The sequence below is a fragment of the Bufo gargarizans genome, chromosome 6 (assembly GCF_014858855.1).
Source record: "Bufo gargarizans isolate SCDJY-AF-19 chromosome 6, ASM1485885v1, whole genome shotgun sequence".
Taxonomy (NCBI): Eukaryota; Metazoa; Chordata; class Amphibia; order Anura; family Bufonidae; genus Bufo; species Bufo gargarizans.
Genome location: NC_058085.1, coordinates 124337670 through 124364858, shown reverse-complemented (window position 1 = coordinate 124364858; position 27189 = coordinate 124337670). Strand labels below are relative to the sequence as shown.

The following is a 27189-nucleotide window of genomic DNA, read 5'->3' as shown; positions in this document are numbered from 1 at the left end:
CAGGGCCCTGATCCTCTAAGGCAGGTATCTTCAAACTGTAGAGCATTGACATTATGTTTAGGGGACACCCTGTGTATATAAATCTAATTTAGACTCTATTTTTGAAATGTCTCTGTGGGGATTTGAACTCCCAACCTTCTGCATTAAGGATAAGAACCTTAACCATTGAGCTATAGAGCTCAGTGTTAAGTCAGTGCTGAAAAACCTCATAGAAGTTTCTCTTGTACAATAAAAGTAATAATGCTCATAGAAGTTTCTCTTGTATAATAAAACTTCTATGCTGTTTTTAACAGAAGAGAAACTTCTATGATTTTTTTTTTCAGCACTGATATAGCATTGAGCACTATATCCCAGTGGTTAAGGTTCTGGCCCTTAATGTAGAAGGTTGCGAGTTCAAATCCTTTTTCAAAAATAGAGGCTAAATAAAAATTAAATGCACAGGGTGTTTCCAACAGTGAAAAATGTGATCAAATAACATCCGTATTAACCTACACCAACCATTTTAACTCGTGTAACCAGTATTTTTAAAATGTTTCTGTGGGTATTCAAACTCACAACTTTCTACAATTGTGGCCAAAAGTTTTGAGAATGACACAAATATTAGTTTTCACAAAGTTTGCTGCTAAACTGCTTTTAGATCTTTGTTTCAGTTGTTTCTGTGATGTAGTGAAATATAATTACACGCAGTTCATACGTTTCAAAGGCTTTTATCGACAATTACATGACATTTATGCAGTATTTGCAGTGTTGGCCCTTCTTTTTCAGGACCTCTGCAATTCGACTGGGCATCCTCTCAATCAACTTCTGGGCCAATTCCTGACTGATAGCAACCCATTCTTTCATAATCACTTCTTGGAGTTTGTCAGAATTAGTGGGTTTTTGTTTGTCCACCCGCCTCTTGAGGATTGACCACAAGTTCTCAATGGGATTAAGATCTGGGGAGTTTCCAGGCCATGGACCCAAAATGTCAACGTTTTGGTCCCCGAGCCACTTAGTTATCACTTTTGCCTTATAGCACGGTGCTCCATCGTGCTGGAAAATGCATTGTTCTTCAGCAAACTGTTGTTGGATTGTTGGAAGAAGTTGCTGTTGGAGGGTGTTTTGGTACCATTCTTTATTCTTGGCAGTGTTTTTGGGCAAAATTGTGAGTGAGCCCACTCCCTTGGATGAGAAGCATCCCCACACATGAATGGTCTCAGGATGCTTTAATGTTGGCATGACACAGGACTGATGGTAGCGCTCACCTTTTCTTCTCCGGACAAGCCCTTTTCCTGATGCCCCAAACAATCGGAAAGAGGCTTCATCGGAGAATATGACTTTTCCCCAGTCCTCAGCAGTCCATTCACCATATTTTCTGCAGAAGATCAATCTGTCCCTGATGTTTTTTTTGGAGAGAAGTGGCTTCTTTGCTGCCCTTCTTGACACCAGGCCATCTTCCAAAAGTCTTCGCCTTACTGTGCGTGCAGATGCGCTCACACCTACCTGCTGCCATTCCTGAGCAAGCTCTGCACTGGTGGCACTCTGATCCCGCAGCTGAATCCTCTTTAGGAGATGATCCTGGTGCTTGCTGGACATTCTTAAACAATCTGAAGCCTTCTTAACAATAATTGAACCTCTTTCCTTGAAGTTCTTAATGATCCTATAGTTGATTGAGGTGCAATCTTAGTAGCCACAATATCCTTGACTGTGAAGCCATTTTTATGCAACGCAATGATGGCTGCAAGTGTTTCTTTGCAGGTCACCATGGTTAACAATAGAAGAACAATGATTTCAAGCATCACCCTCCTTTTAACAGGTCAAGTCTGCCATTTTAACCCAATCAGCCTGACATAATGATCTCCAGCCTTGTGCTCGTCAACATTCTCACCTGAGTTAGGCTACTTTCACACTAGCGTTCGGGCGGATCCGTTCTGAACGGATCCGCCCATAATAATGCAGACGGAGGCTCCGTTCAGAACGGATCCGTATGCATTATATTAGCTAAAAAAAGCTAAGTGTGAAAATAGCCTGGGACGGATCCGTCCAGACTTTCAATGTAAAGTCAATGGGGGACGGATCCGCTTGCAGATTGAGCCACATTGTGGCATCTTCAAACGGATCCGTCCCCATTGACTTACATTGTAAGTCTGGACGGATCCGCACGCCTCCGCACGGCCAGGCGGACACCCGAACGCTGCAAGCAGCGTTCAGCTGTCCGCCTGTCCGTGCGGAGGCGAGCGGAGCGGAGGCTGAACGCCGCCAGACTGATGCAGTCTGAGCGGATCCGCTCCATTCAGACTGCATCAGGGCTGGACGGCTGCGTTCGGGTCCGCTCGTGAGCTCCTTCAAACGGAGCTCACGAACGGAAACCCGAACGCTAGTGTGAAAGCAGCCTTAACAATACGATTACTGAAATGATCTCAGCAGGTCCTTTAATGACAGCAATGAAATGCAGTGGAAAGTTTTTTGGGGGATTAAGTTAATTTTCATGGCAAAGAAGGACTATGCAATTCATCTGATCACTCTTCATAACATTCTTGAGTATATGCAAATTGCTATTATAAAAACTTAAGCAGCAACTTTTCCAATTTCCAATATTTATGTAATTCTCAAAACTTTTGGCCACAACTGTACATTATAGGTAAAAAGCTTAACCACTGGGCTAGCGAGCTCAATGCTTAGCTCCTGCTGAAAAATCTCATAGACGTTTCTCTTGTATAATACAAGAGAAATGTCTGTGAGGTTTTCCAGCAAAAGCATAAACCAGTGGTTAAGGGTTTTGCCCTTAATGTAGAATGTTGTGAGTTTGAATCCCCACAGAAACATTTTAAAAATAGAGGCTAAATAAAATTGAAATACACAAGTTGTCCCAAACAGTGTAAAGTTAGATTTTATTGAGAAAGAAAAATGGAGCAAAACTTAAAATATGATCAAATAACACTGTATTAACCCACACCAACCTTTTTAACTTGTGTAACCAGTATTTTTTGTTGGGAAACGGAGATGTGTGGGGGCTAATTTTTTTGCGGGACCATCTGTCGTTTTTGACAATGCCATTTGGGTTGTGTATGACTTGATTACTCTTTATTTCATTTTTATTAACGGCCTTTATTAAGACATTTTCTGTTACGCCATTTACCATATGGGCTAACTTTAAAAAAAAAATTATAGTATGGGCTATTTCCCATGTGGCAATGCCATTTTTTTGTGTTTTCTTTTATTTTGGGGAATGGGGTTGTTATAATTTTTATGTTTTTTTATATTTTCAAAGCTGTTTTACATTATTTTTTTCTTTTTGTTAAGTCCCCCAAGTGGACCACAACTTACAATCATCAGATGTAAATTGCTCCATTATTCTGTATAGAAATCACTTTATCACAGTTCAGTGCTGCCATCTAGTGGCCTGAACTAGGATATACTAACAATGAGCCTGAAAGCCTAGTACAGGCTGCGACTCATTTTTAGAGCAGGGTACTTTTCCTGATTTCCTCTGGGGGAAAGCGTGCCTGAAGGGAATCCCGCGCTTCCGTTTTTTAACGCTGTCAGATGCCGTGAGTAGGGGGTACTCATTGCTTTGCGGGGAGGGGGTATGTGGTATATTCTGGGGCCATGAGTGTGAAGAACTGTGTGAGGAGCTTTATGGGGTGTAAATCTGTGAGGGAGCGCCAGAATCAACAAAATGTAACTGTGTTGTTAGTACATTATTACAAGATTCGGGGCGCACATTTGATTTTGCCCAGGGCCACATTTTGTCTAAAACCAGCCCTGCCCATGCTACACCATTAATTTATGTATAATTGTCTACCATTAGATTGCAAGGTTTATACTGTACTGTACAAACATTAGTTCCACTGACGTGTACAAATTCATAAGTATGCTCTTTCAACATCTACAAACAGCAGAGAAAGAAAAACTAAGATCAGAATAGTAATTACCATACAATTACGCATGTACAGTACTCGAGAAAAGTAGGGAACCTGGACAACTTCCCAGTCATTTCTGTTCTGTTAGTTCTCACAGTCATACCTCAAGAGGAGAGGCACCTGTGAGGCAATCCTGCTCATCATACCTCAAGAATAGGCTCCATTATTTTCTATATCTCCTGATCCAGAGTCAACATGACTTGTCCCAAGGGAACAGCTCCCTATTCTTTTCTCGGTGAGTCTCTTTAACTCCTTAAGTGACTGTGTGTGTACATCAGGTGCTGTATATAATACCCTTCTAGATACTGGCATTCCTGAAATTCCTCACAACCCCATCAAGAATGTTCAGCCAGACCAAATTAAAGCTGTTCTGGGAGTAATCTTGTACTGGAGACCTGCTGGTCCCTTAACTCAAAGAATAAATAGCATAGAAGAAATTATTCAGAGCCCAAGGTGAGTGAAATTTGAGCCGTTAGACATGGTTCACTTGCTAAGCCAATAACATGCAGTTAAAGATAAGCCACAAGACTTTCTTAGTTTGTGTTACTATGGGAGCTGTAAAATCACACATTAGATAGTCAGCATGCCCTATGGTAGCAGGTCTGCTCTCATGACATGTGCTGAATCTGGTAATCCCACGCTTTTCCCTATGTCTTTCAACCTATTGAATGATTTAGGGTTGAAAAGAAGCAATTTCCAAGATAACAGTTGGAGCCGGAGACCACACCATGGGGTTACTATGGCCATTAAAAATGTCTACAGTACAAACCAGAAGGACGTTTTGATAGATTTGAATTGTCGCCTGGCTGCGTATCTTGAAAAAGTAAAGACGTTAGAGGAGTCCAACCACAAGCTTGAGCAACAGATCCAACAGGTGTCTGAGAAACGGGTGGTAAGGCGAGACTACAATCACCATCAGAAGACCATTGCTGAACTTGAAAGTCAGGTGAGAATTTATAGGTTAATCTTCAGTCCCTCTAAAATGATGTTCCTACATGTGTCTTTTGGTCTATTCTCCCTTTGATGCCTCCTAGATTAGATCAATCAATTGATGCTGTACTGTGGGCCATAATGCAAATGAGTCAACGAGGTAACAGATTCAGCAGAACTGAGGAAGGATCAGTGTATAGCAAGATAATGTAACTATGTAACTAAACCCTGTGGCCAAAGGTCCAAAATTTAATTAACCAAGACTAGGCTGTGGAGGGAGAAAAAACCTCATGAGCAGGGCGTCGGGTTGATCTGTGCCCTATTTAGTACTTTCTGTTGACACCCACCCTTATTGTTAACCATTTAGTGCTACAATCCTATAGTGCTCAAATAACATTGCTGTAAGGCACTTGCCTAAATAACATAGCTTTTCATATCTGCAAGCACCATGTGTAGAATTGGACATGCAAGCTCTAGATCAGGGATGGCCAACCTGAGGTTCTCCAGCTGTTGCAAAACTACAACTCCCAGCATACCCAGACTGCCTACAGCTAGCAGCCTACAGCAGGGCATGGTGGGAGTTGTAGTTTTACAACAGCTGGAGAGCCACAGGTTGGCCATGCCTGCTCTAGGTGCTCAAGCCACCAGAGTGACCCCTGTTAGTATTGATATGTGATACACCCCTTACCTTGCATGGGGTAGATATTTCTTGATCCTCTTTAAAATGGTTTTACAGCAAAATAAAAATTAGTGGCAATGGGCTCTGAGGGATTTAAAAACATAAAAGAATAGATACTCATCCTCATCAGTCCCCCACTGCTGTCATTCCAATGTTGATCTGGTCTCCACTTTCTGTCCCTGCAAGACACGTAAAATGTTGATTTATCCTCTGGATAGATCATCAGCATCTGATCGTCGGAGGTCCGACACCCGGGACCCCTGCCAATCAGCTGTTTGAGAAGGCAGCAGCGCTGGCAGGAGTGTCGCGGCCTTCTCGCTGTTTACTGCAGGCCCAGTGACATCACGACTAGTATCATTGGTGTGGGCGGGGCTAAGCCCTATTCAAGTGAACAGAGCTTAGCCCTGCCCAGGCCAGTGATACCAGTCGTGACGTCACTGGGCCTGCGGTAAACAGTGAGAAGGCCGTGGCACTACTGCCTGCGCCGCTGCCTTCTCAAACAGCTGATCGGCAGGAGTCCCGTTTGTCGGACCCCCGCCGATCAGATGCTGATGATCTATCCAAAAAAAAACTGCAGAACTCCTTTAACATAACTCATAACTTAAAAGTATTGCCACCATACTTTGTATAGTGCTTGGATTTTTTAGGGTCAAGCTGTTAGGTCACACGTCTGACAGCAGAATTGAGATAAACTGCAGTCTGTTTCCAAAGGCTACCAGCAGAAAATTGTAAGCTGCTATTTATGTGAATAGAGTAAAAGTTTTAAAATCAGACCAGAAACAGTAAATCTAAGTATCTGCAAAGTACTCAACTTGTTAAAAAGATCTAAACTGTGACAATCTTCTATGAGAATTCCCATATCCGTGGAATAAACGGAGGAGGAAAAAATAATGTTTGCTTATTGGAGTCAAGAAATGTTCCAGACATCAGAGATCAAAGAGAGATGTACTAGGTTTTATTAAAAAAAACAATAACTTTATCATAGTGTACAATCATCAGCATTCATATAGGCTTCTCCACTAATGAGGGAAACCATTGTGTGACTTCTATGTAGGTGTGATGTGGTGATGTGTAGAGCTGCTTTTGAATACAGTACCAGGCACAATAATAGAAGGACAACTGTTTTGAAGTCTGTGGTTTAGTAGAACTAGGGCATGCATGTTATAGAGACAACCACTCTAACTGCTCTGAGACTCATGGCAAGGAGGAGTCTAGCTCAGTATGGTCCCATCTTTTTTCCCAGTGTTATCCTGCAGAGGACTAGAAGTATTCACATAAGCAGATGGTACTATAGTATCAGGGGCGTTGCTAGGGTCTCAAAAGATCTGGGGCACAAGCCCCAATAAATATGTTGCCCCCCCCCCCCACACACACACTTTGCTGTAGTTGCTATACAGCAGCACTTACCTGTCACATGCAGGGCCTCCAGGTGACGTCTCCTCTCTGTCATCATCTTCTCTGTAGATCTTCTCTCTCATCATCTTCTCCACTCGGTCTGGAAAACTTCTCTCAGCCGCCTCGTCTCTGCAGAGTGTGACACACAGACATCTTAGCTTCCTCACATTCTATCATTATCCCCCAACTGGAGTCCCCACAGTGTTATCCTGCTGCTTGCTGTGCCCCCCCTCCCCCAGGGGTGTAGCTATAGGGGGTGCAGAGGTAGCAGTCGCTACCGGGCCCAGGAGCCTGAAGGGGCCCAAAGACACTTGTGCCGCATAAGAAGACACACAAAGCACTGAGGGAAGGGGGGCCCAAGCTGAACTCTTGCACCAGGGCCCATGAGCCTTTAGTTACGCCCCTGCCCCCCCCAATACCCCCAAATACTATCCTGAAGAAACATTACTGCCCCCCATAGTAATAGTGCTCCTCATAGTCCCACTAATAGTATTTCCCTTCTAGAATGCCCTCATTAGTAACACTGCCCCAACCGTGATAATGCTCCTCAACAATGCCCCCATTATTAGAAGAGCCCTCTCATATTAATAATACCCTCACAGAGTCCCCAGTAGAAATAAGGCCCCCTATTGTTCCCCCAGTGGTAATAAAGCTCCCTACAGACCCCTCAGTAGTAATAAGGCCCCCATAGTGCGCTTAGTAGAAATAAGGCGGATCTATAAGACCCTCCTATAGAGCCCCCAGTAGTAATAAGACCGCCTATAATATCCCATGGATCTGCAGTGCCCCCTGCAGTTATAATCCTCCCTCCACCATACAGTCCCATGTAAATAACATCACCTCCTCCCCAGCCGCCTCCAACGCACAATCCCATGTAAACATCACCCCCTAAGGCTACTTTCACACTTGGGTTGGTGCGGATCTGTCCTGTATTTGTACAGGACGGATCCGCACCGATAATACAAACAAATGCATCTGTTCAGGACCGATTTGTTTGTATTAGATTTGAATTTCTAAGTCCCAATACGGATCCGTCCTGACTTACATTGAAAGTCAATGGGCGACGGATCCGTTTACAATTGCACCATTTTGTGTCAACGTAAAGGGATCCGTCCCCATTGACTTACATTGTCAATCCGCATCCATTCAGAATGCATTGGGGTTAAACTGATGTATTTGGGGCTGCTTGTGAGAGTCTTGAAACGGATATCACAAGCGGATCCCCAAACGCAAGTGTGAACGTAGCCTAAACATTAATTCCCATGTACATAAAAATCATTCTCCCCCACTATCCACTTTCAACATACAGTCCCATGTAAATAACATCACTCCCTCCCCCAGGCACCTCAAGCACACAGTTCCATGTAAATAACATCCCTCCCTTCAGCCCTAACATACATCCCAGTAAAATAACTACAACTCCCAGCATCTGCCTCTCCCTTCACTTACCTCTCCTCATGTACAGACATCACCATTAGGCTCCTTCTCCTCTTCACTCCGGTCCAATCCTGCACTGGTCACATGATGTTGACATCATCCAGGTCATCCTATCACAGCCTGTTTTGCTGATCACATGACCTGTGATGTCACCACAGGTCCTTCACCTATTCCCAGTGTATTAGAATAAATTGTATTGCCGTTCTGTGTATGGCAATACAGTTGTATCTAGCAGGCAGGCAGGACATTCGGGGCATGGGACAAAACATCCGGGGCCCAGGCCCGAATGTTTTAACCTAGCGACGCCCCTTATTTCAAAACTGATTTTGGGTTGATCTGAATTCCACAACCCATACCACTTCTGAGGATAAAGAAGTTGAAGCTCTAGTTAAGCACTGTAGCTCCACTTTCTCATGATCGGCACAGGTCTCATGGATCATAATGGCGTGGCATCTCATTGATATGCCATAGCATCAAAAAAATGTGAATACCCCTCGATAGAATAGAGGGACCTTAATTAACGGAATATATACCACTATTCTCTCTTATGGAAGATGGAGGAAAAGTGAATAAGTGCTAGAACCCTGTCCCCCAGATAGTCCCTCTCGAGGCACACTCCTGGCATTGAATATGGTTGTATGTATAACCATTTGGTCTGGTTTCATTTCAGCTCACCTTCATTAGAGTGAGTCCATCACCTCCAAAGTCCATTTTAAATTATGCCTCACCATGTAGGATAGGTGCTCTGAAACACAGCTATACCTTTCTTGTGAAAATCCAGTCCTCTAATCCTGAGAAATGCTTCTTTTTATGCAAATAACATTTTCAGTGCACTATGGGTGGAGTATTCCCTTCGGTGCATTTAGCTTTCCCGGCATCATCATCCCAGCTCTGAAATCTCAATGACTGCCAATCAGATAAGAGGGGGAAGCACTGGGTGACATTACTGGCAGAGTAATGGTTCACCACAGGGAGTGGTCCTGCCCATGGTGCACCGATATCCCTATTTGTATAAAAAAAAAAAAAAAAAAAAAAAGAATAATCTCAGGAATAGAGAACCAGATTGTCACAGGAAAGGTATGCTTACTTTGAAAAGGTTTTTGGGGGTGATAGACTGGCTTCAAAGAGTATTTATAACTGAATTTTTAAATCATTTTTATAAAATTCTCTTATCATTTTGTTTCTATAGCACCTCTGCAGATCTTTAGTACCAGATTACAAACAGGCTTTGTGTAATCTGTTTACTGCTGTGGTATTGCTATCCATCTGACCCCTACTTCTTGCTAAATTATCAAATGAATGTTCGTAAATGGATGAAAGTATGACTGCAGGATTAGACTACACAGGGTTTGTTTGTAGTCTGTTACCATGGAGACATATAGATCCAAGTAGTAAACATGGCATGATAGGAGATTTTTCATGAGGACTATTTCAGACTTTTTCTTTTACTTTAGAGGCATTGGAACAATAAATACATTGGCTGAGACGGCAGACATAGCTGTAGATTTACTGCTGCTAAAAAATACACAGTGACTGACATAAAAAATATAATAATCATGCAGATAGTGTAATCATGTAAATGCATTCAAAGCACTGAGTAAACAGAACAAGTCATCTTTTCATTCTCAAAATCTATTTTCATCCATATGGAGATTATGGTATTATGTCTAGTCACATACTGTATGGTATCGTGGAGAACAATGACATCCAGAGCTCCATAAACATGTCTGTAAATAAACATGGCTGTAATACAATTAGGCAAGCAATGGAAATAATTCTAATGCTTGCCCCCCCATCTTATCATCTGATCATATGATGTCACTGTGCTATCATATCATGTCACTCACATGCTACTTAAATCCTTCAATATATGTCAGCATGTGATCGATCAGACACAATTCTCCAGACTAAGTAGAAATGTCCATCACAGGGATATTTATTAAAGCGTTTACACTGTTGTGATGTAAAAAGGACGCAAATCATGGTGCGTGCTATAATTACACAATAATTTGTGACTTTTTAAAAAGTGGAAAGGAAAATTGGGTGTGGCTTAGCAGGAGAGGGGCATGGCCTCCTGCATCCTGCCAGAAAATAGCGTAAATGGTAGTTCAAATCTATACCAGCTCATAAATGTTTGGCGCACAGACTGCCTAGAAATATCAGACAAATTTATTAGAAGGCCTGTAGCTCTGAATACATTTGGTGCTTTCTGCTCTGCCGGACTTTGTCATTGCATTGTCAACTGGGAACCTTATTGACCACCTGCTGTCTATTAAAGGCGGGCAGTGCAGATCCTCATTCTGCAGCAACGTGTTTTGGTGTCGTTGTAGATGAGGGGATGCCAAAACACTCCTGCGCTAAGAACCAGCTGGCCTAAGTTCTTAGCACAGACTCCTGCTTAACAGCTGTTAACACTTTGAGTATGCCGTGATCCATACCACAGCATGATCAAAAGGGATTCCCCCTACGATCAGGTCAACAGGTTTCCCAGAACTTATGATGGACCCCAGGGCTGTCTGCACATACTGGCCTTATACTCAATTTGCCTCTGTTTTGTCCATTTCCATCTGAAATTCTCATTTTTTAGATGGGGAAAAAAAGTCCTGCATGCACGGTCAGAATTTGGTCAGTATTTTGAATGAGTGTTTGATCAATATTTGTAAGCAAAAAGCAGGAATGGAGCTTTTAGGCAGCAACCAACTGACTACACAGCATTTCTCTATAGTAGTACATTTTTGCATCCCTCTCAGAAGGTTTAAAAAATGCACCCGGGGTCTAACAATGTGGATAGCCAGTAGTTATGCCTCTGCAAAATTCTGACAATGTGGCTGTCACTGCACAAATATGACAGCATGCATCTGGCCATTTGCGCAAGGGACTCGGAGGGCCTCTCTGCCTCCATCTCCACTGCATACTGCCACCATCTGATGGGGTCATCTGCGTCATTGTTGTCCTCCAGCTCCTCTCCTTTCCTTTGGGCAGATAAATCACCTAGGTGTGTATAAAATTCCTGGGCATTTATGTTGTCTTTCTCTGCCAGTTCATCCTCCTCAGGTCTACAGTGGCCATGACATGTAGGTGACACATATTCTGTCCCCTTGCCAATCATATTTATCAACATCCCCTCCAGGATGTGAAGGAGTGGAATGACATCATTCATCCTGTAGTTCTGCTGACTGACAAATAAAGTGGACTTCTCAAACGGTGTGAGCAAATGGCACGTGTCATGCATGAGCTCCCGCTGGCTAAGATACAAAATTATAGCGGGGAGTAAACCTGTCTGTCGTTGATCACCTTCCTCTGCTCATCCAATGGGTGAAAACATATCAGGCAATGTTGGGGAAGAGCATTTTGCCTTTGTACCTCGAAGAGGACGTGTTTTGCATGGTGAGAGTGGCTGAAGTGCATGCACAGTTTCCTGAACATTTTTAACAGCTCTTGCAGTCTAGTGAAAGCCTTGAGGAACCGGGTGACAACGATATTTAAGACGTGCGACATGCAGGGCGCATGGGTCAGCATTCCCTTATGCAACACAGACAAAATATTTTTCCTGTTATCAGTAACCATGGTTCCTATCTCCAGTTGATGAGGAGACAGACAGTATTCCATTTCTTTATTGATGAAGTGGAGTAGTTCCTCCCCGGAGTGGCTCTGTTCGCCCAGGCTGACGACAAGCAGAACCACATGACAACACCTAGCTTTGCATAGATTATATGATGGAGGACCACTGTATACTGTGTCTAGAGGGGAGGGTGAGGACAAGGTAGAGGATGAGGAGGCAGAGGAGGACATTGGCACAAAAAAAAACAGCATTACAATCCGGAGGTGGCATTGCTATCATCTGGCCAAGTTGCTGGTGTGTCTGGGCCAGAACCACATTTGCCCAGTATGCTGTAAATAACATACACTACTCACAAAAAATTAGGGATATTTGGCTTGTGGGTGAAATTTCAGGATGAACCTAAAATGCACTCTAACCTTTACAGGTGAACATAATATGACCTTCCCTAAACTGTTGAATGCACATGTCCAACTGTTCAATGTTTCAGTACTTTTTGCATAACTTGCTGTTCTCTAAAAAGGAGCTTAATGGCAAAGTTCACAACAGGTGTTTGATCCATGAATAACCCAATACATTTCCTGGTTCAATTACAATTGGTATTTAAAAAGTGCTCCTCAGCATGCTGTTCACATTTTGACATCATGAGACCAAGACAATATCATGAGACGAAGATGATCAACGAGGCTTCAAGCAGGATGTTCTCAGACAGAAGTTGCCACTGAACTTAGAGTGTCACAGAGTATCATCAGCAGGTTGCAACAGAGATACAGGGAGACTGGAAGAGTCACAGAAAGGCATAGAAGTAGACATCTTTTGGCACATCCCACACTGATGACTGCTTCATTGTGAACAATGCACTGCGGAAGCAGATGATGAATGCCACACAACTCCAGGCACATTTAAGGGAGGTGAGAGGCACCCAAGTTTCACATCAGACCATTCGAAACCATTTACATCAATGTGGTCTGCATGCTAAACGACCTGCAAGGGTACTTGACTACACCACCAGGCACAAGCGTCATAGTCTTGCATGGATCAGGGAGCTGAATGAGGGACCAGTGGACCTCAGTGCTGTTTACTGATGAAAGTCGATTCATACTGAGCAGAAATAATGTCTGCCAACGATGTTGGAGATGTCAAGGAGAGCGCTATGGATCAGCCACTGTTGTCACCAGATGAGCCTTTGCTGGTGGTGGTGGTGTTACAGTGTGGGCAGGTGTGTCTAGTCAATACAGAACTGCCCTACAGTTTGTGAATGGTACAGTGACAAGTCCATACTACAAGTGACAAGTCCAGTTATTGTGCCTCTGCATAAACAACACAGGCATAATTTCATTTTCATGGATGACATTGCGCCAGCTCATCGAGGTCACATAATTAGGGAATGGCTGCTGGAGACTGGGGTACCTCAAATGGAGTGGCCTGCACTTTCTCCAGATCTAAATCCCATTAAAAACCTATAAGAGCAGCTGAGTCGCTGGTTAGAGGCTCGTAACTCTGTACGCCAGAACCTCAATTGCCTGAGGGCCACCTTCAAGAAGATTGGGATACCATGTCTCAGCAGACAATAAGTTGACTTGTGAACAGTATAAGACGTCATTGTCAAGCTGTAATTGATGCTCAAAGGTCACGTCCAATGGTGTCGCTACAGGGGGAAAAGGGGAGGCAATTGCCCCCCCTAGGTTATTCCTTGCCCCCCAGGTGCCCCCCGCTGAATCCCCAAGGCAGCTGCACTGCCTCTTGAGCCCCAAAGGACAGCGAATACTGATGAGCGCTTCCATTATGTAAGCGCTCATTAGTACCGAAGAACCAGGAAGCGGTGAACACTATGTACTTACCGCTTCCTGGTCCTCAGCTGTCGGCTGTGACCTCACGCTGTACGCACCAGTTCAGAGCACAGCCGACAGAGGAGGAAGAAAATCGCAGGCAGCAAGGAGCCGCGGAGTCCAGAAGCTGGAGAGGCAAGTGTTTTTTTATTTTATAAAAAATGAGGCTGCTGGGGGCATAATGGTGCTAATGAGAGGCATAATGGGGGCTAATGAGGTATAGTGGGGGCTAATGAGGCATATGGGGGCTAATGAGGCATAATGGCAGCTAATGAGAGGCATAATGGGGGCTAAAGAGGCTTTTGGGGGCTAATGAGAGGCATAATGGGGGCTAATGAGGCATATGGGGCTAATAAGACATAAGGGCTGATAATGGGGGTTAATGAGGCATAAGGGCTGATATGGGGGCTAATGAGAGGCATAATGGGGCTAATGAGGCATATGGGAGCTAATGAGGCATATGAGGGCTAATGAGAGGCATAATGGGGGCTAATGAGGCATATGGGGCTTATGAGGCATAAGGGCTTATAATGGGGGCTAATGAGGCATAAGGGCACAGATATTGGGGGCTAATGAGAGGCATAATGGGGGCTAATGAGAGGCATAATAATAGTGTCATTCACAGATCCCCTATAACAGTACGCCTGCGCACTCAGGAGAAACAGAAAGATGGGTAAAGAATCCGTGGAAGCAAGCAGAGGATGGCACAGCAAACAACTGAATAGTTTCTTTTGTAAGTAAATTGTTTTATTATAAATGTATCCCTGCATACCGCAATTTTCTCGTATTTTGTAATCTGATTTATATATACTTATTTATTTTTTTACAGTAGTATAATAACGTGGTGAAAATTATTAGTGCCCCCCCATTTTTGACTGTGGTATCTTTGTGCCCAACCCCCTATATATGGTTCCTAGAGTTGCCACTGCACCAAATGTCAGAAGCCGAAAACATAGTCACAAAGTCCAATCCAGAAAATCACAGCCAGTCTTTCATGTCAAGGAAAAGGCAGCTCACGCCGGCATGCTAGTACGTTGGGAGGAGCTGCTGACCTGCTCGGGAGCCATGGGGCACATCCTGTTTGGCCTGGGGCTCCTCAGAGAGGGTTGGGCAGCATTTTTTGTTGCCCTGGCAACCATATGCTGATGCCATACGGAGGCAGCAGCAGCTAGCGGAACCATGACAGTTTCCCTAGCACTGTTGTCTGGGTCCCCACTGCTCTCTACTTCCAGCTCCCATCATGACAGGTGGAAAAATGCATACTCAGCCAATCATCGTATCAGGAAGGTCAACAAGGTGTCCAGTGATTGGCTGAGCAGGCATTCTGAGGAATTTCCTGAGAGATAAAGTAGAGAGCAGCAGGATCCTGGGCAGCACCAGAGGAGCCGTGAAGGTGAGCTTATTTTATGTTTTTAAGCAACTCTTACCTTTTTGTTGCACTGGAAAACCCCTTTAAACAAACCCTAAAAATCCCATTAATGAAGACACAAGGCCCTCAGGTAAGTACAGTATATACTGATCGGCTGGTAACTGCAGCCAGTGTAGGAGGTAGATAAATAATACCAAGACCCCAAGAGCCTATTTTACCAAGCTTCTAGTGGGCAGTATAGTTTCACACAAGGGATATATCAAGGACTGTTACTCCCACAGTTCCATTCTGGTGGTGGGTGAAGTTATCTTTTACTTATGTGCTTCTCATTATCACAACTCATAGGACATCCTTGTTGTTGGTGACCTGGCAAAGGGTACTGGGTATTTGTGGTGAATTTAGTGTCAACCTAAATTGAGTGTGTTGAGGTCCAATATTACAAATATTTTAGCTGGGACAATACTTTATAAAATATTTGTTCTATCTTATATATCTTTTTGGTTTCTTTAAGATAAACAGAATGAAGCTGACTAACTCTGAGCTGTACTTGAACATCGAGAACACAAAATTAGCCGCAGATGGCTTAAGAGCTAAGTGAGTGTTCATTGTTTTATAGCTTTTTCTCAAGGGCATCAGTTACATCTCTGGCTGTGTGCTATGTGGTCCACGCTCTGCATGACCAGACTTGGAGATGATCAATGGTTCTCTTTGTTCCTGTTCTTTATTATTTATGTTTTCTTTATAAGTAATTGTATTGCTAATGCAAAGGTATAAGATTTAAGGGGTTAATGCAAAATCTGTAACAGGTTTCCCATGTACAGGTCCTTCTAAAAAAATTAGCATATTGTGATAAAGTTCATTATTTTCTGTAATGTACTGATAAACATTAGACTTTCATATATTTTAGATTAATTACACACCAACTGAAGTAGTTCAAGCCTTTTATTGTTTTAATATTGATGATTTTGGCATACAGCTCATGAAAACCCAAAATTCCTATCTCAAAAAATTAGCATATCATGAAAAGGTTCTCTAAACGAGCTATTAACCTAATCATCTGAATCAACTAATTAACTCTAAACACCTGCAAAATATTCCTGAGGCTTTTAATAAACTCCCAGCCTGGTTCATTACTCAAAACCGCAATCATGGGTAAGACTGCCGACCTGACTGCTGTCCAGAAGGCCATCATTGTCACCCTCAAGCAAGAGGGTAAGACACAGAAAGACATTTCTGAACGAATAGGCTGTTCCCAGAGTGCTGTATCAAGGCACCTCAGTGGGAAGTCTGTGGGAAGGAAAAAGTGTGGCAGAAAACGCTGCACAACGAGAAGAGGTGACCGGACCCTGAGGAAGATTGTGGAGAAGGACCGATTCCAGACCTTGGGGGAGCTGCGGAAGCAGTGGACTGAGTCTGGAGTAGAAACATCCAGAGCCACCGTGTACAGGCGTGTGCAGGAAATGGGCTACAGGTGCCGCATTCCCCAGGTCAAGACACTTTTGAACCAGAAACAGCGGCAGAAGCGCCTGACCTGGGCTACAGAGAAGCAGCACTGGACTGTTGCATGTCATTCGGAAATCAAGGTGCCAGAGTCTGGAGGAAGACTGGGGAGAGGGAAATGCCAAAATGCCTGAAGTCCAGTGTCAAGTACCCACAGTCAGTGATGGTCTGGGGTGCCATGTCAGCTGCTGGTGTTGGTCCACTGTGTTTTATCAAGGGCAGGGTCAATGCAGCTAGTTATCAGGAGATTTTGGAGCACTTCATGCTTCCATCTGCTGAAAAGCTTTATGGAGATGAAGATTTCATTTTTCAGCACGACCTGGCACCTGCTCACAGTGCCAAAACCACTGGTAAATGGTTTACTGACCATGGTATTACTGTGCTCAATTGGCCTGCCAACTCTCCTGACCTGAACCCCATAGAGAATCTGTGGGATATTGGGAAGAGAAAGTTGAGAGACGCAAGATCCAACACTCTGGATGAGCTTAAGGCCGCTATCGAAGCATCCTGGGCCTCCATAACACCTCAGCAGTGCCACAGGCTGATTGCCTCCATGCCACGCCGCATTGAAGCAGTCATTTCTGCAAAAGGATTCCCGACCAAGTATTGAGTGCATAACTGAACATAATTATTTGAAGGTTGACTTTTTTTGTATTAAAAACACTTTTCTTTTATTGGTCGGATGAAATATGCTAATTTTTTGAGATAGGAAATTTGGGTTTTCATGAGCTGTATGCCAAAATCATCAATATTAAAACAATAAAAGGCTTGAACTACTTCAGTTGGTGTGTAATGAATCTAAAATATATGAAAGTCTAATGTTTATCAGTACATTACAGAAAATAATGAACTTTATCACAATATGCTAATTTTTTGAGAAGGACCTGTATAATGTATTATAATTGTGTCTTCTTAAACATTCCCTGTCACTATGCGAGTGTGTTTATAAATGACTTTCTCATATCATGTCCCATGATACTCCATTATAGACATTACCCGACCTACAACAAGAAAAAGAAGGCCCAGACCTCTTTTTTTTATAAGAGATATGACATTGTTTTTACATCAAAATTTATAGCCATCCCAAAAACGTATGAATATACTTGTAGATTCACATAACTCATTAATTTTTATGGAAATTATAGAATGCATATACCCCCACCTCTCTGCTAAAAAAGTTCTCCCAACCATCTTATTTCAAGTATCACTGAGGATAGCAGCTTCTTGAGAGTAAGAGAGCTGAGGGTGAGGTGTAACACATGATTATTTGTAGTCTGTAGTCCTAAGGCTGCATAGACGCTGTATCCACAAAACAGTACGTTTTAATTTATTTGTATTTTATTTATGTTTTCATTGGCCTATTCCAAGCCTTGTGTGAGTATAGTTCATGCATGTATTTCCTTTAGGCATTTTGGGTGTCAGCTAGTTTTCTATTAAATCCTCAGGTATGATACTGAACTGGCCACACGTCTTACTATAGAAGATGATATGAAAAAAATGAAGGCAAACATTAGTGATCTAAACATGCAAAAGCATTGTCTGGAAACAGAAGTACAGATCTTAAGTGAGAAGCTGGAGAACCTTAAGAGGGACCACACTGAGGTACTGTAAGCTATTCTGCATATTAATATTTATATTAAGCGAACATGCCAGCAAGATAGTCAACAGCTATCTATGCACATTACTTTATCTTTCCAAGAATGTTGATTTAGGACTTAAAACATAAGAACTGGAGGGCAGAAAAAACGGCACCAGGTTCCTTTGACTGATGAAGCAAAATAAAAATAAAAATTGGCTGTAACAGAAGGCAGTATGTTTGCTGAAGGGACAGACAATTCTGAGCTCCTGTAGGCAACAGTGAAACATACTGGCGTTTCCTTGCAAGTTTGAGGTGTCCTCAATGGTGAGAAATACAGGCAGATACTTATCCATCATACAATACCATCAGGGAGACATCTGATTGGCTCCAAATTTATTCTGCAGGAAGACAAGTCCAAAAATACAACTAATATCATTGAGAACTATCTTCAGTGTAAAGTAGTACAAAGAGTCCTGGAAGTAATGACATGGCACCTACTGAGTCCTGACCTGATACATGGTCCAACAGGTCCTCCTAGAACTGGATTTTATCTGCATTTCACCAGTTCACTTCCATTTCTGTAATGTCCTGTCCAACCATGTATGCCAATGTACTCTGGCATTCTGTGAAGAATAAACTAATATGACATCAATTTATTCATATTAGGATCGAGAACATCTTCTTCAACAAAAGTTGAGGTGTCAAGTTAATGTTGAGGTTGAATCACTGAAGACAACACAACTCACGAATGACCTGGATAAATTGAGACAACAATACAATGAAATAGCAGATCATCACATGAGGGCTTCTGCAGCTTGGTTTGACCGTAAGGTAAGAGAAAGTATTCCATGGTGATGTTAAAGGTGTCATTGGGTTTAGAAATCCCACGTTTTAATAACCTATTAAGGAATTCTAAATTAACAGAGGGGAGTTGCTAATTCAAAGCCCTCATGTGTTGCCAGAGAGTGTCAATAAAAAGTGTCTTTCAATCTGAAGGTCCTAAAACATACATACATTACAGAGTCAACTTGATCTGAAAAAAGTATGTAATGCTTCAGTTTCCCTGACTTGGTGCTGTAAGGAAATTAAATACTTGCTGTGTTTTCTACAATTCACAGCTGATTACTGCAGGTCTCAGCAGCTGGACACAATGGGGGGGATTTATCACTTCCTGCACTCCAGAATTCTGGTTTCATATTAATGCATGATTAGCTATGTTAAAGGGGTTGTCCGGGTTCAGAGCTGAATCCGGACATACCTCCATTTTCACCCAGGCAGCCCTCCTGACTTGAGCATTGGAGCAGTTCATGCTCCGATGCTCTCCTTTGTCCTGCGCTAAATCGCGCAGGGCAAAGGCATTTTCAAAGGGTTCTGGTAATGAACCGGGCTCTCCATGGGGCTGCCAGGAAGCCCAGTGATGTCACCGGCACTGATGGGCGGGCTTTAGTGCTGCCCTAGCCAGTAAAACTGCTAGGGCAACGCTAAAGCACGCCCATCAGAGCCGGTGACGTCACCAAACACACTGCCGGGCGGAAGCCTCCGCCTGGCAGTGTGTTATTGTAAACATAAGAGCCCTTGCCCTGCGCGATCTAACGCAGGGCAAAGGAGAGCATCGGAGCATGAACTGCTCCGATGCTCAAGTCAGGGGGGCTGCCTGGGTAAAAATGGAGGCATCAGGTTATCAGGGAATTTGATATTGATAGCTTATCATCCAGATAGGTAATCAATATCAGCATTGGCAGGGGTCAGAGTCCCAGCATTCATCTGCATGGCCCATATCTATAGGCATAGTGTCCTTGCACTTAGACCAAAGGTGCATTTATATTTTAGGGCCCTCCTATGATATTTTGTCTGCCCACAACGATATATGTCCCCTGACAAACCAACCTAGTGTTGGGGAACATAAGCGTCAGGACCTTGGATTGGGACATCCGTCTCACTCTATTACGGCTAATCAGGAGCAAGTAAGGGCTTAGCCACTGATAGGTGGGTTCACTCTTTTCGGGGCGAATGCTCTGCCTTTAGGCAGGAAGAGTTGGAAGGGACTCACTTGGGAGAGCACCGGATAGTCTATACCTTCAACATATGCACATTATCGAGGCGATCTACTGCACAACAGACCGTGAGTAGGAAGGACTAATATTAGTCCTGCCTCCAGATATCCTGCATTGCCCGTTTTATCTCTTTTTTTTCAGTGTCAATTATAGTTCAAATTTACGTCAGCTCATAGTTGGCGCGTGGCCTTCCAAAAGCTGCATCAGATTTATTATGAGGCCTTAATATTTGGCACATCTTGCGCTGACAAACTTTTCTTTAGGACTGTGTTATGTGTTATGCCTAGTGCAGGGCTCTAGAGAGTGATTCATGAAACAAGGATTCTCTCTTTGGTGTTCTTTGAATGTCTGTACCATTTTCTGATCTCGCAAGTGCTGCACTAGACAGAACGTGATCAATTTTGCTAAGTGTTTCTTTAATATTGCATCCACAATCCATAGACAGAATTAAAATTTTCTCTATATATGCATATCTGATCATTTTTCTGTTTTTCATTCCTCTAGGAGACTCAGGCAACCACCTATCAGAAAGTTCAGTCAAATTTGGATCCTGAATCTCTTGTGAGCCACAGAAGACACTTGAACATGTTGAGAAGGAGTGCCCAAGAGCTGAAAGTTGAGCATGAAGTTCTTCAAAGCTTAGTAAGATGACTACTGAAACAATATATGGAAAGCTGAAATACATTTTATACAGATGGATCAGTCAAATTAATCATGTGCCTGTTTCTTCTTTGTACTAGTTTGCAATGTTATAAAAAGTCACTGCTTTATTGAAACATGAATTTGAACAAACATGATAAAAGCACACTATATAAATCCAATGTCCTACACCGCTGGTATGTCGGGCAAGCCCCACATGAAAAAATAAGCTGTGTATTCACACCATAGGCAATAACAATATACAACTGCATATGACATATTCCTTACAAAAGTTATTCCAGAATAATTTGAATATGAAAAAATATGGTGCCATATAGGAAAAGAAGACCCCACACATATCATCAGAGTAGGATTTCTCAGAGGTCTTTTTTTATAGGTGGTGCGGCCTTATTCTCTTGCTTACCTTGTGAGCGTGTGACAGTTGTAGCATGTAGACTAACACTCATAAGTTATTTATTGAAGTGGTGCCTGCTTATTGTGGTTTATATCTAGGGTGCAATGTTAACATATCATGATACCACAGCTAAAAGGGGTTGGACACTTGGACAACTGTATACCAGGCACTATTACCATGGATTATCATGCCACTATTATGTCACTTACTTGTTAATATTTAGTATAGGTTCATGACAGATTTTATGATTACTAAAACTACAACTCCAGTTTCCTTCCTTTCTCGGCCAGCTTCCTGTCATGTCTGGACAATGCTCCTGTTTATAACATGGCTGTAGATGGAGGGACATGTAACCAAAATGTCATCATGCCTCGCCCATTGAACCACATTGCCTTAACTCTCAATGTGTGCGCAGATGACAGGTGCACTGTTTTTCAGTGGAAGAGATATGATGACATTTTGGGAACCTGCCAGGAGGCTGACAGAGTGCGGGGCTGGCTCTTAGGCAACCATGAAAATGGTCCCTAATAAAGATGAATAGGTAAGAGTAGAATATAGTACTTCCTGGTATAAAATTGCAGTAAATGGCTGTTCTGCTACAGATATAAAAGGTCCTTAAAGGGTTACCTCATTTGAGACAATGGTGGCATATCACTAGGATATACCCCCATTGTCTGATAGGTGCGGCCACCACCAAACGCTTTCCCCATAGAAGTGAATGGGAGATGACCAGCCATCACTCCCATTCACTTTGGTGAATACAATTGGTTGTATTTATTTTTCTTTTTTTCGTTTTTATTCTACAGCCTGCTGTGCTTCCTATGCACAGCAGGCTGCTCTCAGTGAATTTACAGAGAATCCATCATCTGTAACTCCTCCTGGTTCCACACGGGAGCATGCACTGTCTCCCTCCTCTACAACCCCTCAGGATGGCAGAGCGGTGCAGACTGTCAGCTGTAACATACAATGGACAGTCTGCTTCAAACAGAACCCCCCATCAGGACAGCGTGGCAGCATAGAGCCCCCCTCCCCTTCAGGATGGCGCGGCAGCACAAAGCTCCCCCTCCCGTTCAGGATGGCGCAGCAGCACAGAGAACCCCAAAATACCCTGTTCAGCCCCCCTCCACCTTCAGGATGACTGAGGAGAGCAGTGTGTCAGCTGTAACACACAGCTGCCAATCTGATTGAAACGGCCAACATCATGTTGGCCGTTTAACCCCTTCTATACTGCGGTCCTTAGGAACTGCTGTATGGACGGGGCTAACCATCGGGCTGCTGCTCTGCTGTGGCAGCGTCCCGATGGTTACCATGGCAACCCGACGCCTTCACACGCATCTGGCTTGTCGTGGTATATCTTAGCCTGATCAGGAGCCTGAGCAGACTAAATGTAGTTGAAAATACACTGCTGTAGACTATACAGTGTACTGCAGTGTATTGTAAACCCACTGAATCTTCAAGATAGAATCGAAATTATGCCTACCTCACTTCCCAAAAAATTGTATAAAAGTGATCAAAAGAGTCATATATACCCAAAGTTAGCACCAATCAAACTGTCACCTCATTCCGCAAAAAATGAGACCCTACCTATGACAATCGCCCAAAAAATATAAAACATATGGCTTTCAGAAGATGGAGACATAAAAAAAACATGTTTTTTTCAAAAATGCTTTTATTGTGGAAAAAAAAATGCACATATTACATATCACCGCTTCAGTAACAACCTGCTCTATAAAATAAAAAATATTGTGTTATCCAGGCCCAAAAAATTTTTATGGTATAAATTCAAAAAAATAAAATAAAAATCGTTACGCCCTGCTCTATAAAAATATCACATTATCTACTCTGTCAGGTGAACATTGCAAAAAACAAAAAATAAGAACTGTGCCAGAACAGCCATTTTTTGGTTACCTTGCCTCATAAAAAGAGTAATATATATATTTATATATATATATATATATATATATATATATATATATGTAATTTATCAAACTGGTGTAAAGTGAAACTGACTTAGTTGCCCCTGGCAACCAGCCAGATTCCACCTTTCAATTTTCACAGCTTCATTGGAAAATGAAAGGAGGAATCTGATTAGGTCTTATAAGCAACTAAGCCAGGTCTACTTTACACCAGTTTTTATAAATCTCCCCCACTGTGTACTTCTATGTGTACATAGAATTGTGTGTCGTCACACTATACTAATTTGTGTGGGAAAAGTGACAGTTCACTGTGCGGACTGCACATAATACTGTATTCAGAAGAGAACGCATGTAGTGATCATATGAGAGCTGTTAGTAATGAGATCTACCGTATTTTTCACCCCATAAAACGCACTTTTTCTGCCCCCAAAATGGGGGAAAACTGCCCCTGCGTCTTATGGGGCAAATGCTGGCAGTTTTACATCGCTGGCTGCGATGTACGAGCCAGCAGGGAGGGACTGGGAAGAGGAGCTGGGGGCCAGCAATAGCGGCGGGGCGGTGCAGTCAGTGTACTATAGCCCCGCCCCGCCGCTCCGGTATACTAATTATTCAATTAATAGTTATTAAAAATGCCCCCCAATTCCTAATAGTACCGTACCTCCTAACCGCTTCAGTAGAATGCAGGCAGGCCGGGTGGGCGGCAGCGTAACTCCCTGATGTCACGTGCCTGCGCCGCCTACTTTATGAACGAAGCAGGCGGCGCACGCAAGTGACGTCAGTGAGTGATGCGCCAGCCGCCCGGCCTGCCTGCATTGTACTGAAGCGGTTAGGATGTACGGTACTATTAGGAGTTGGGGGGCATGTTTAATAACTATTAATTGAATAAGACATTTTATATTAGTATACCGGAGCGGCGGCGGGGGGGGGGGGGGGGCTTGTCTGTGGATGACATTTTTATGGGGGACATCTGTGGATGGCACAGTTATGGGCTGGGGGGGTCTGTGGATGGCACTGTTATGGGGTGGGGGGTCTGTGGATGGCACATATATAAAAGGGCCACCCAGAGATCCCCCTCTAACAGTGCCACCCACAGATCCCCCCTCTAACAGTGCCACCCACAGATCCCCCTCTAACAGTGCCACCCACAGATCCCCCCTCTAACAGTGCCACCCACAGATCCCCCCTCTAACAGTGCCATCCACAGATCCCCCTGTAACAGTGCAAGCCACAGATCCCCCTGTAACAGTGTCTGTCATCCACAGATGCTCGCAAAACGGTGTCCGTCATCCACAGATCCCCCATAACAGTGTCCGTCATCCACAGATCCCCCCATAACAGTGTCCGTCATCCACAGATCCCCCCATAACAGTGTCTTTCACAGATCCCCAGTAATAGTGCCATCCACAGACCACCATTAGTTCCAAACCCACCAAAAGCACACCTTTTGGCTTTTTTTCTTATTTTCCTCCCCAAAACCTAGGTGCGTCTTATGGGCGAAAAATGGGTATATCCTGCTTATAACGCCATTGATTGTTGCACTAACGTTATCAGCAGAAATATCTATTGTGTGTACAAATAATGGATTTTCTACAGATTGGAAAGTGAGAAATAAATCTGCTGATTACAGTTTGTAGCATACTGTAAGACTCACCATGTTGTGGATTGGAATGACATCTTACTACTAAGTCCCTTTCAAGTTCCGGCAGCCTATATCTAAGAGGCTGCTAGCTGTGCTATATAACAGGATGTGGGGACGGGGCAGCAGAACCTGTGCTGGTGCATGTGAAATCTACAGGAACACCCACAGAGCCTCACAGGAGATGGCAGCAGTGAGCAAAACTCATAGAAGAGCATTTCTGAGAGCATGTGAAGCAAAGCTGATACCAATAAACAAACAAGTGCAATTGTATTATGTGCTGCATTACAGTAAGATATGGGGTTATTGATTTTTAGTGCACAAAGGTGTCCATAGACTTTAAGTTCTTAAACATTGTTAACTAGCTTGGTCCTCTTGCAAAGTACCTGTGTTTGAAATGGTTAGGAAGTCCCACGATTGTAATTATCAGGAAAAAGTATGGGACCCAGCATCTAAGAGGATTAACTGGATAATTATGACTGGATAAGGTGGTGGTGAATACAATGCACATTACAGGAAAAGCAAGGAAAGGAGCAAAAGTTACATGGCACAAGTATGGCCCATTCCAAGTTTACCAATGGGGCATTGGTTATCATAAAGGATCAAGAATCATTGACTTGAATAAAATACCTGTAAGTACACATGATGTGTAACCATGACAAGGGGATATCCTCAACGTTTACAGTAAAGAAGGTTTCACCATCATAATGGGCAGGAATTCTTTACTGTAAAGAACAGTCAAACTATGGAGCTCTTGTGAAGGTTTATTCATAAAAGAGTACCTCCGATAGTCTGTTGATCCAGAGATTTATTCTACAAAATTTTCCTGCTAATATGTGGCTACTGACATCTGCCTCATATGAGTTTTTGCTTTCCTATAGATCAACATTGTAGGATTATTATTTGGACTTAATGGGCCTGTCTTTTTTCAACTCAGTAATTTGGTGTGGTTAGCTTTTAATCCACAATATGTGTCAGTCATGTTCAAGTCATGTAGGGTCCAAAAACATATACAGTTTTCAAAATCCAAGGTTAGACCGTTTGTCACAATTTCCTTCTATTTTCTTGGTAGAACTATGCTCAGGAGGCAGCTCTATATGAAACTATATCGGGCTTTGATGCTCAGCTGCAGAATATCCAGGAGATAGTGCTAAAGAAAGAAGATGAGTTGTCTAAGCTAAAGGCTGAAGCAAATAGATTGGCAACTGACAGTAGGTTATTGTGTTACATGAAAGATCTCCTTGAAATGGAAATACAGACTTATGGACTGCTAATGGTTGAAGAGGAAAACAGGTAGGAAGATCGTACATTTCAAATTTAGTGTTCACATCAAGCAGGATGTTAGCATTGAGTAACGTCATAAAGGGTTCTTGTCTCAGCAGAAAATATTTCATTTATACCTCTTAAAAAATAAATCTAAACTTGCAGCAATCACTTTGCTGACTGTGCTACTTTGGGTCCACCAGAAAAGCCCACCCACTATAACTGTGTGGGGCCCTCACTTGAGTAAACTTCCTGGTGCACCACAAAGGAAGCAACAGAGTAAGACTGTCGAAAAAAATAAATGGTCAGTTTAATTCTCTAGGGTTACTGTATAAAAGTCCATACAACATGACAGCAGCTATTTACCTATGGATGCCACACCTGTTTATCCACTCTTTCTGGTCAGTTATGTTCAGTCCCAGCCTGGGGTTCAAGATGTCAGGATCTCTATCCAACTAATGGAGTTCAGCTTAGGTCACTCACTAAGGTTCAGATATGATTTTGTATGGACCCCTTTCCTAGGTCACTCGACCTCTGTTTACTTCGACCTCCCCTGAGGAGCTATGGCTCAGACTCGGTACAGTATTCCACTACCAGGACATCACATACAACAAAAAACATTTTTGGTGGGAGGACATCCCTAATGTACAGTTCCCTTGATGCGCTGCCTCCTAGTGATGCCACTGCTAACAGTGCTTAGACATTAGGAGCCCCCACCCCACACCTTTCTCCTGTGTTACTGACTCTGGCATCTGATTAATGAGCAAGCACTAACTTTCTTCACTAAAAAGAAAACCATTAAAACAACATTTTCCATCATCCCAACACTTAGCAGTCAATATTAAATTGGAAAAATATGCAAAAACTGGTTAAACATTCTCTGAACATAGGGCAGTAAGTCGGATGCTGGTGGATATTCCTGTTATGTCGTACCTCTACACCTCACATGGAAATTCAGCTTTGCGGCAAATCAAATTTTTCTGGAAATATTTTCTCTAAGTTTTTGATTTGCTGCTCCCTTTCTTGTAGGATAGAAGAAGTGATTCATGAGCAACCTTGCAAAGGCATTATGAATAACAGACAAAGT

At 43.0% G+C, this 27189-nt stretch overlaps 1 protein-coding gene across 8 annotated transcripts in view; it reads left to right on the top strand.

The window, feature by feature from the left end:
* Positions 1-3991: 3991 nt before the first annotated feature.
* LOC122942501 (keratin, type I cytoskeletal 18-like) overlaps positions 3992-27189 on the top strand; it is a 29278-nt gene continuing 6080 nt past the window's right edge. For 4 of the 8 annotated variants that reach the window (XM_044300164.1, XM_044300161.1, XM_044300159.1 and 1 more), the window contains exons 1-7: positions 4432-4848; positions 15612-15694; positions 18046-18202; positions 18846-19010; positions 20738-20875; positions 25912-26132; positions 27132-27187. In XM_044300164.1, the coding sequence (XP_044156099.1) occupies positions 4486-4848; positions 15612-15694; positions 18046-18202; positions 18846-19010; positions 20738-20875; positions 25912-26132; positions 27132-27187 (1183 nt within the window). In that variant the 5' untranslated portion in view covers positions 4432-4485. Of the gene's footprint in view, positions 4138-4185; positions 4356-4430; positions 4849-15611; positions 15695-18045; positions 18203-18845; positions 19011-20737; positions 20876-25911; positions 26133-27131; positions 27188-27189 lie in introns of those variants that run through there. The other 4 variants (XM_044300160.1, XM_044300158.1, XM_044300163.1 and 1 more) reach the window with 3 other exon arrangements.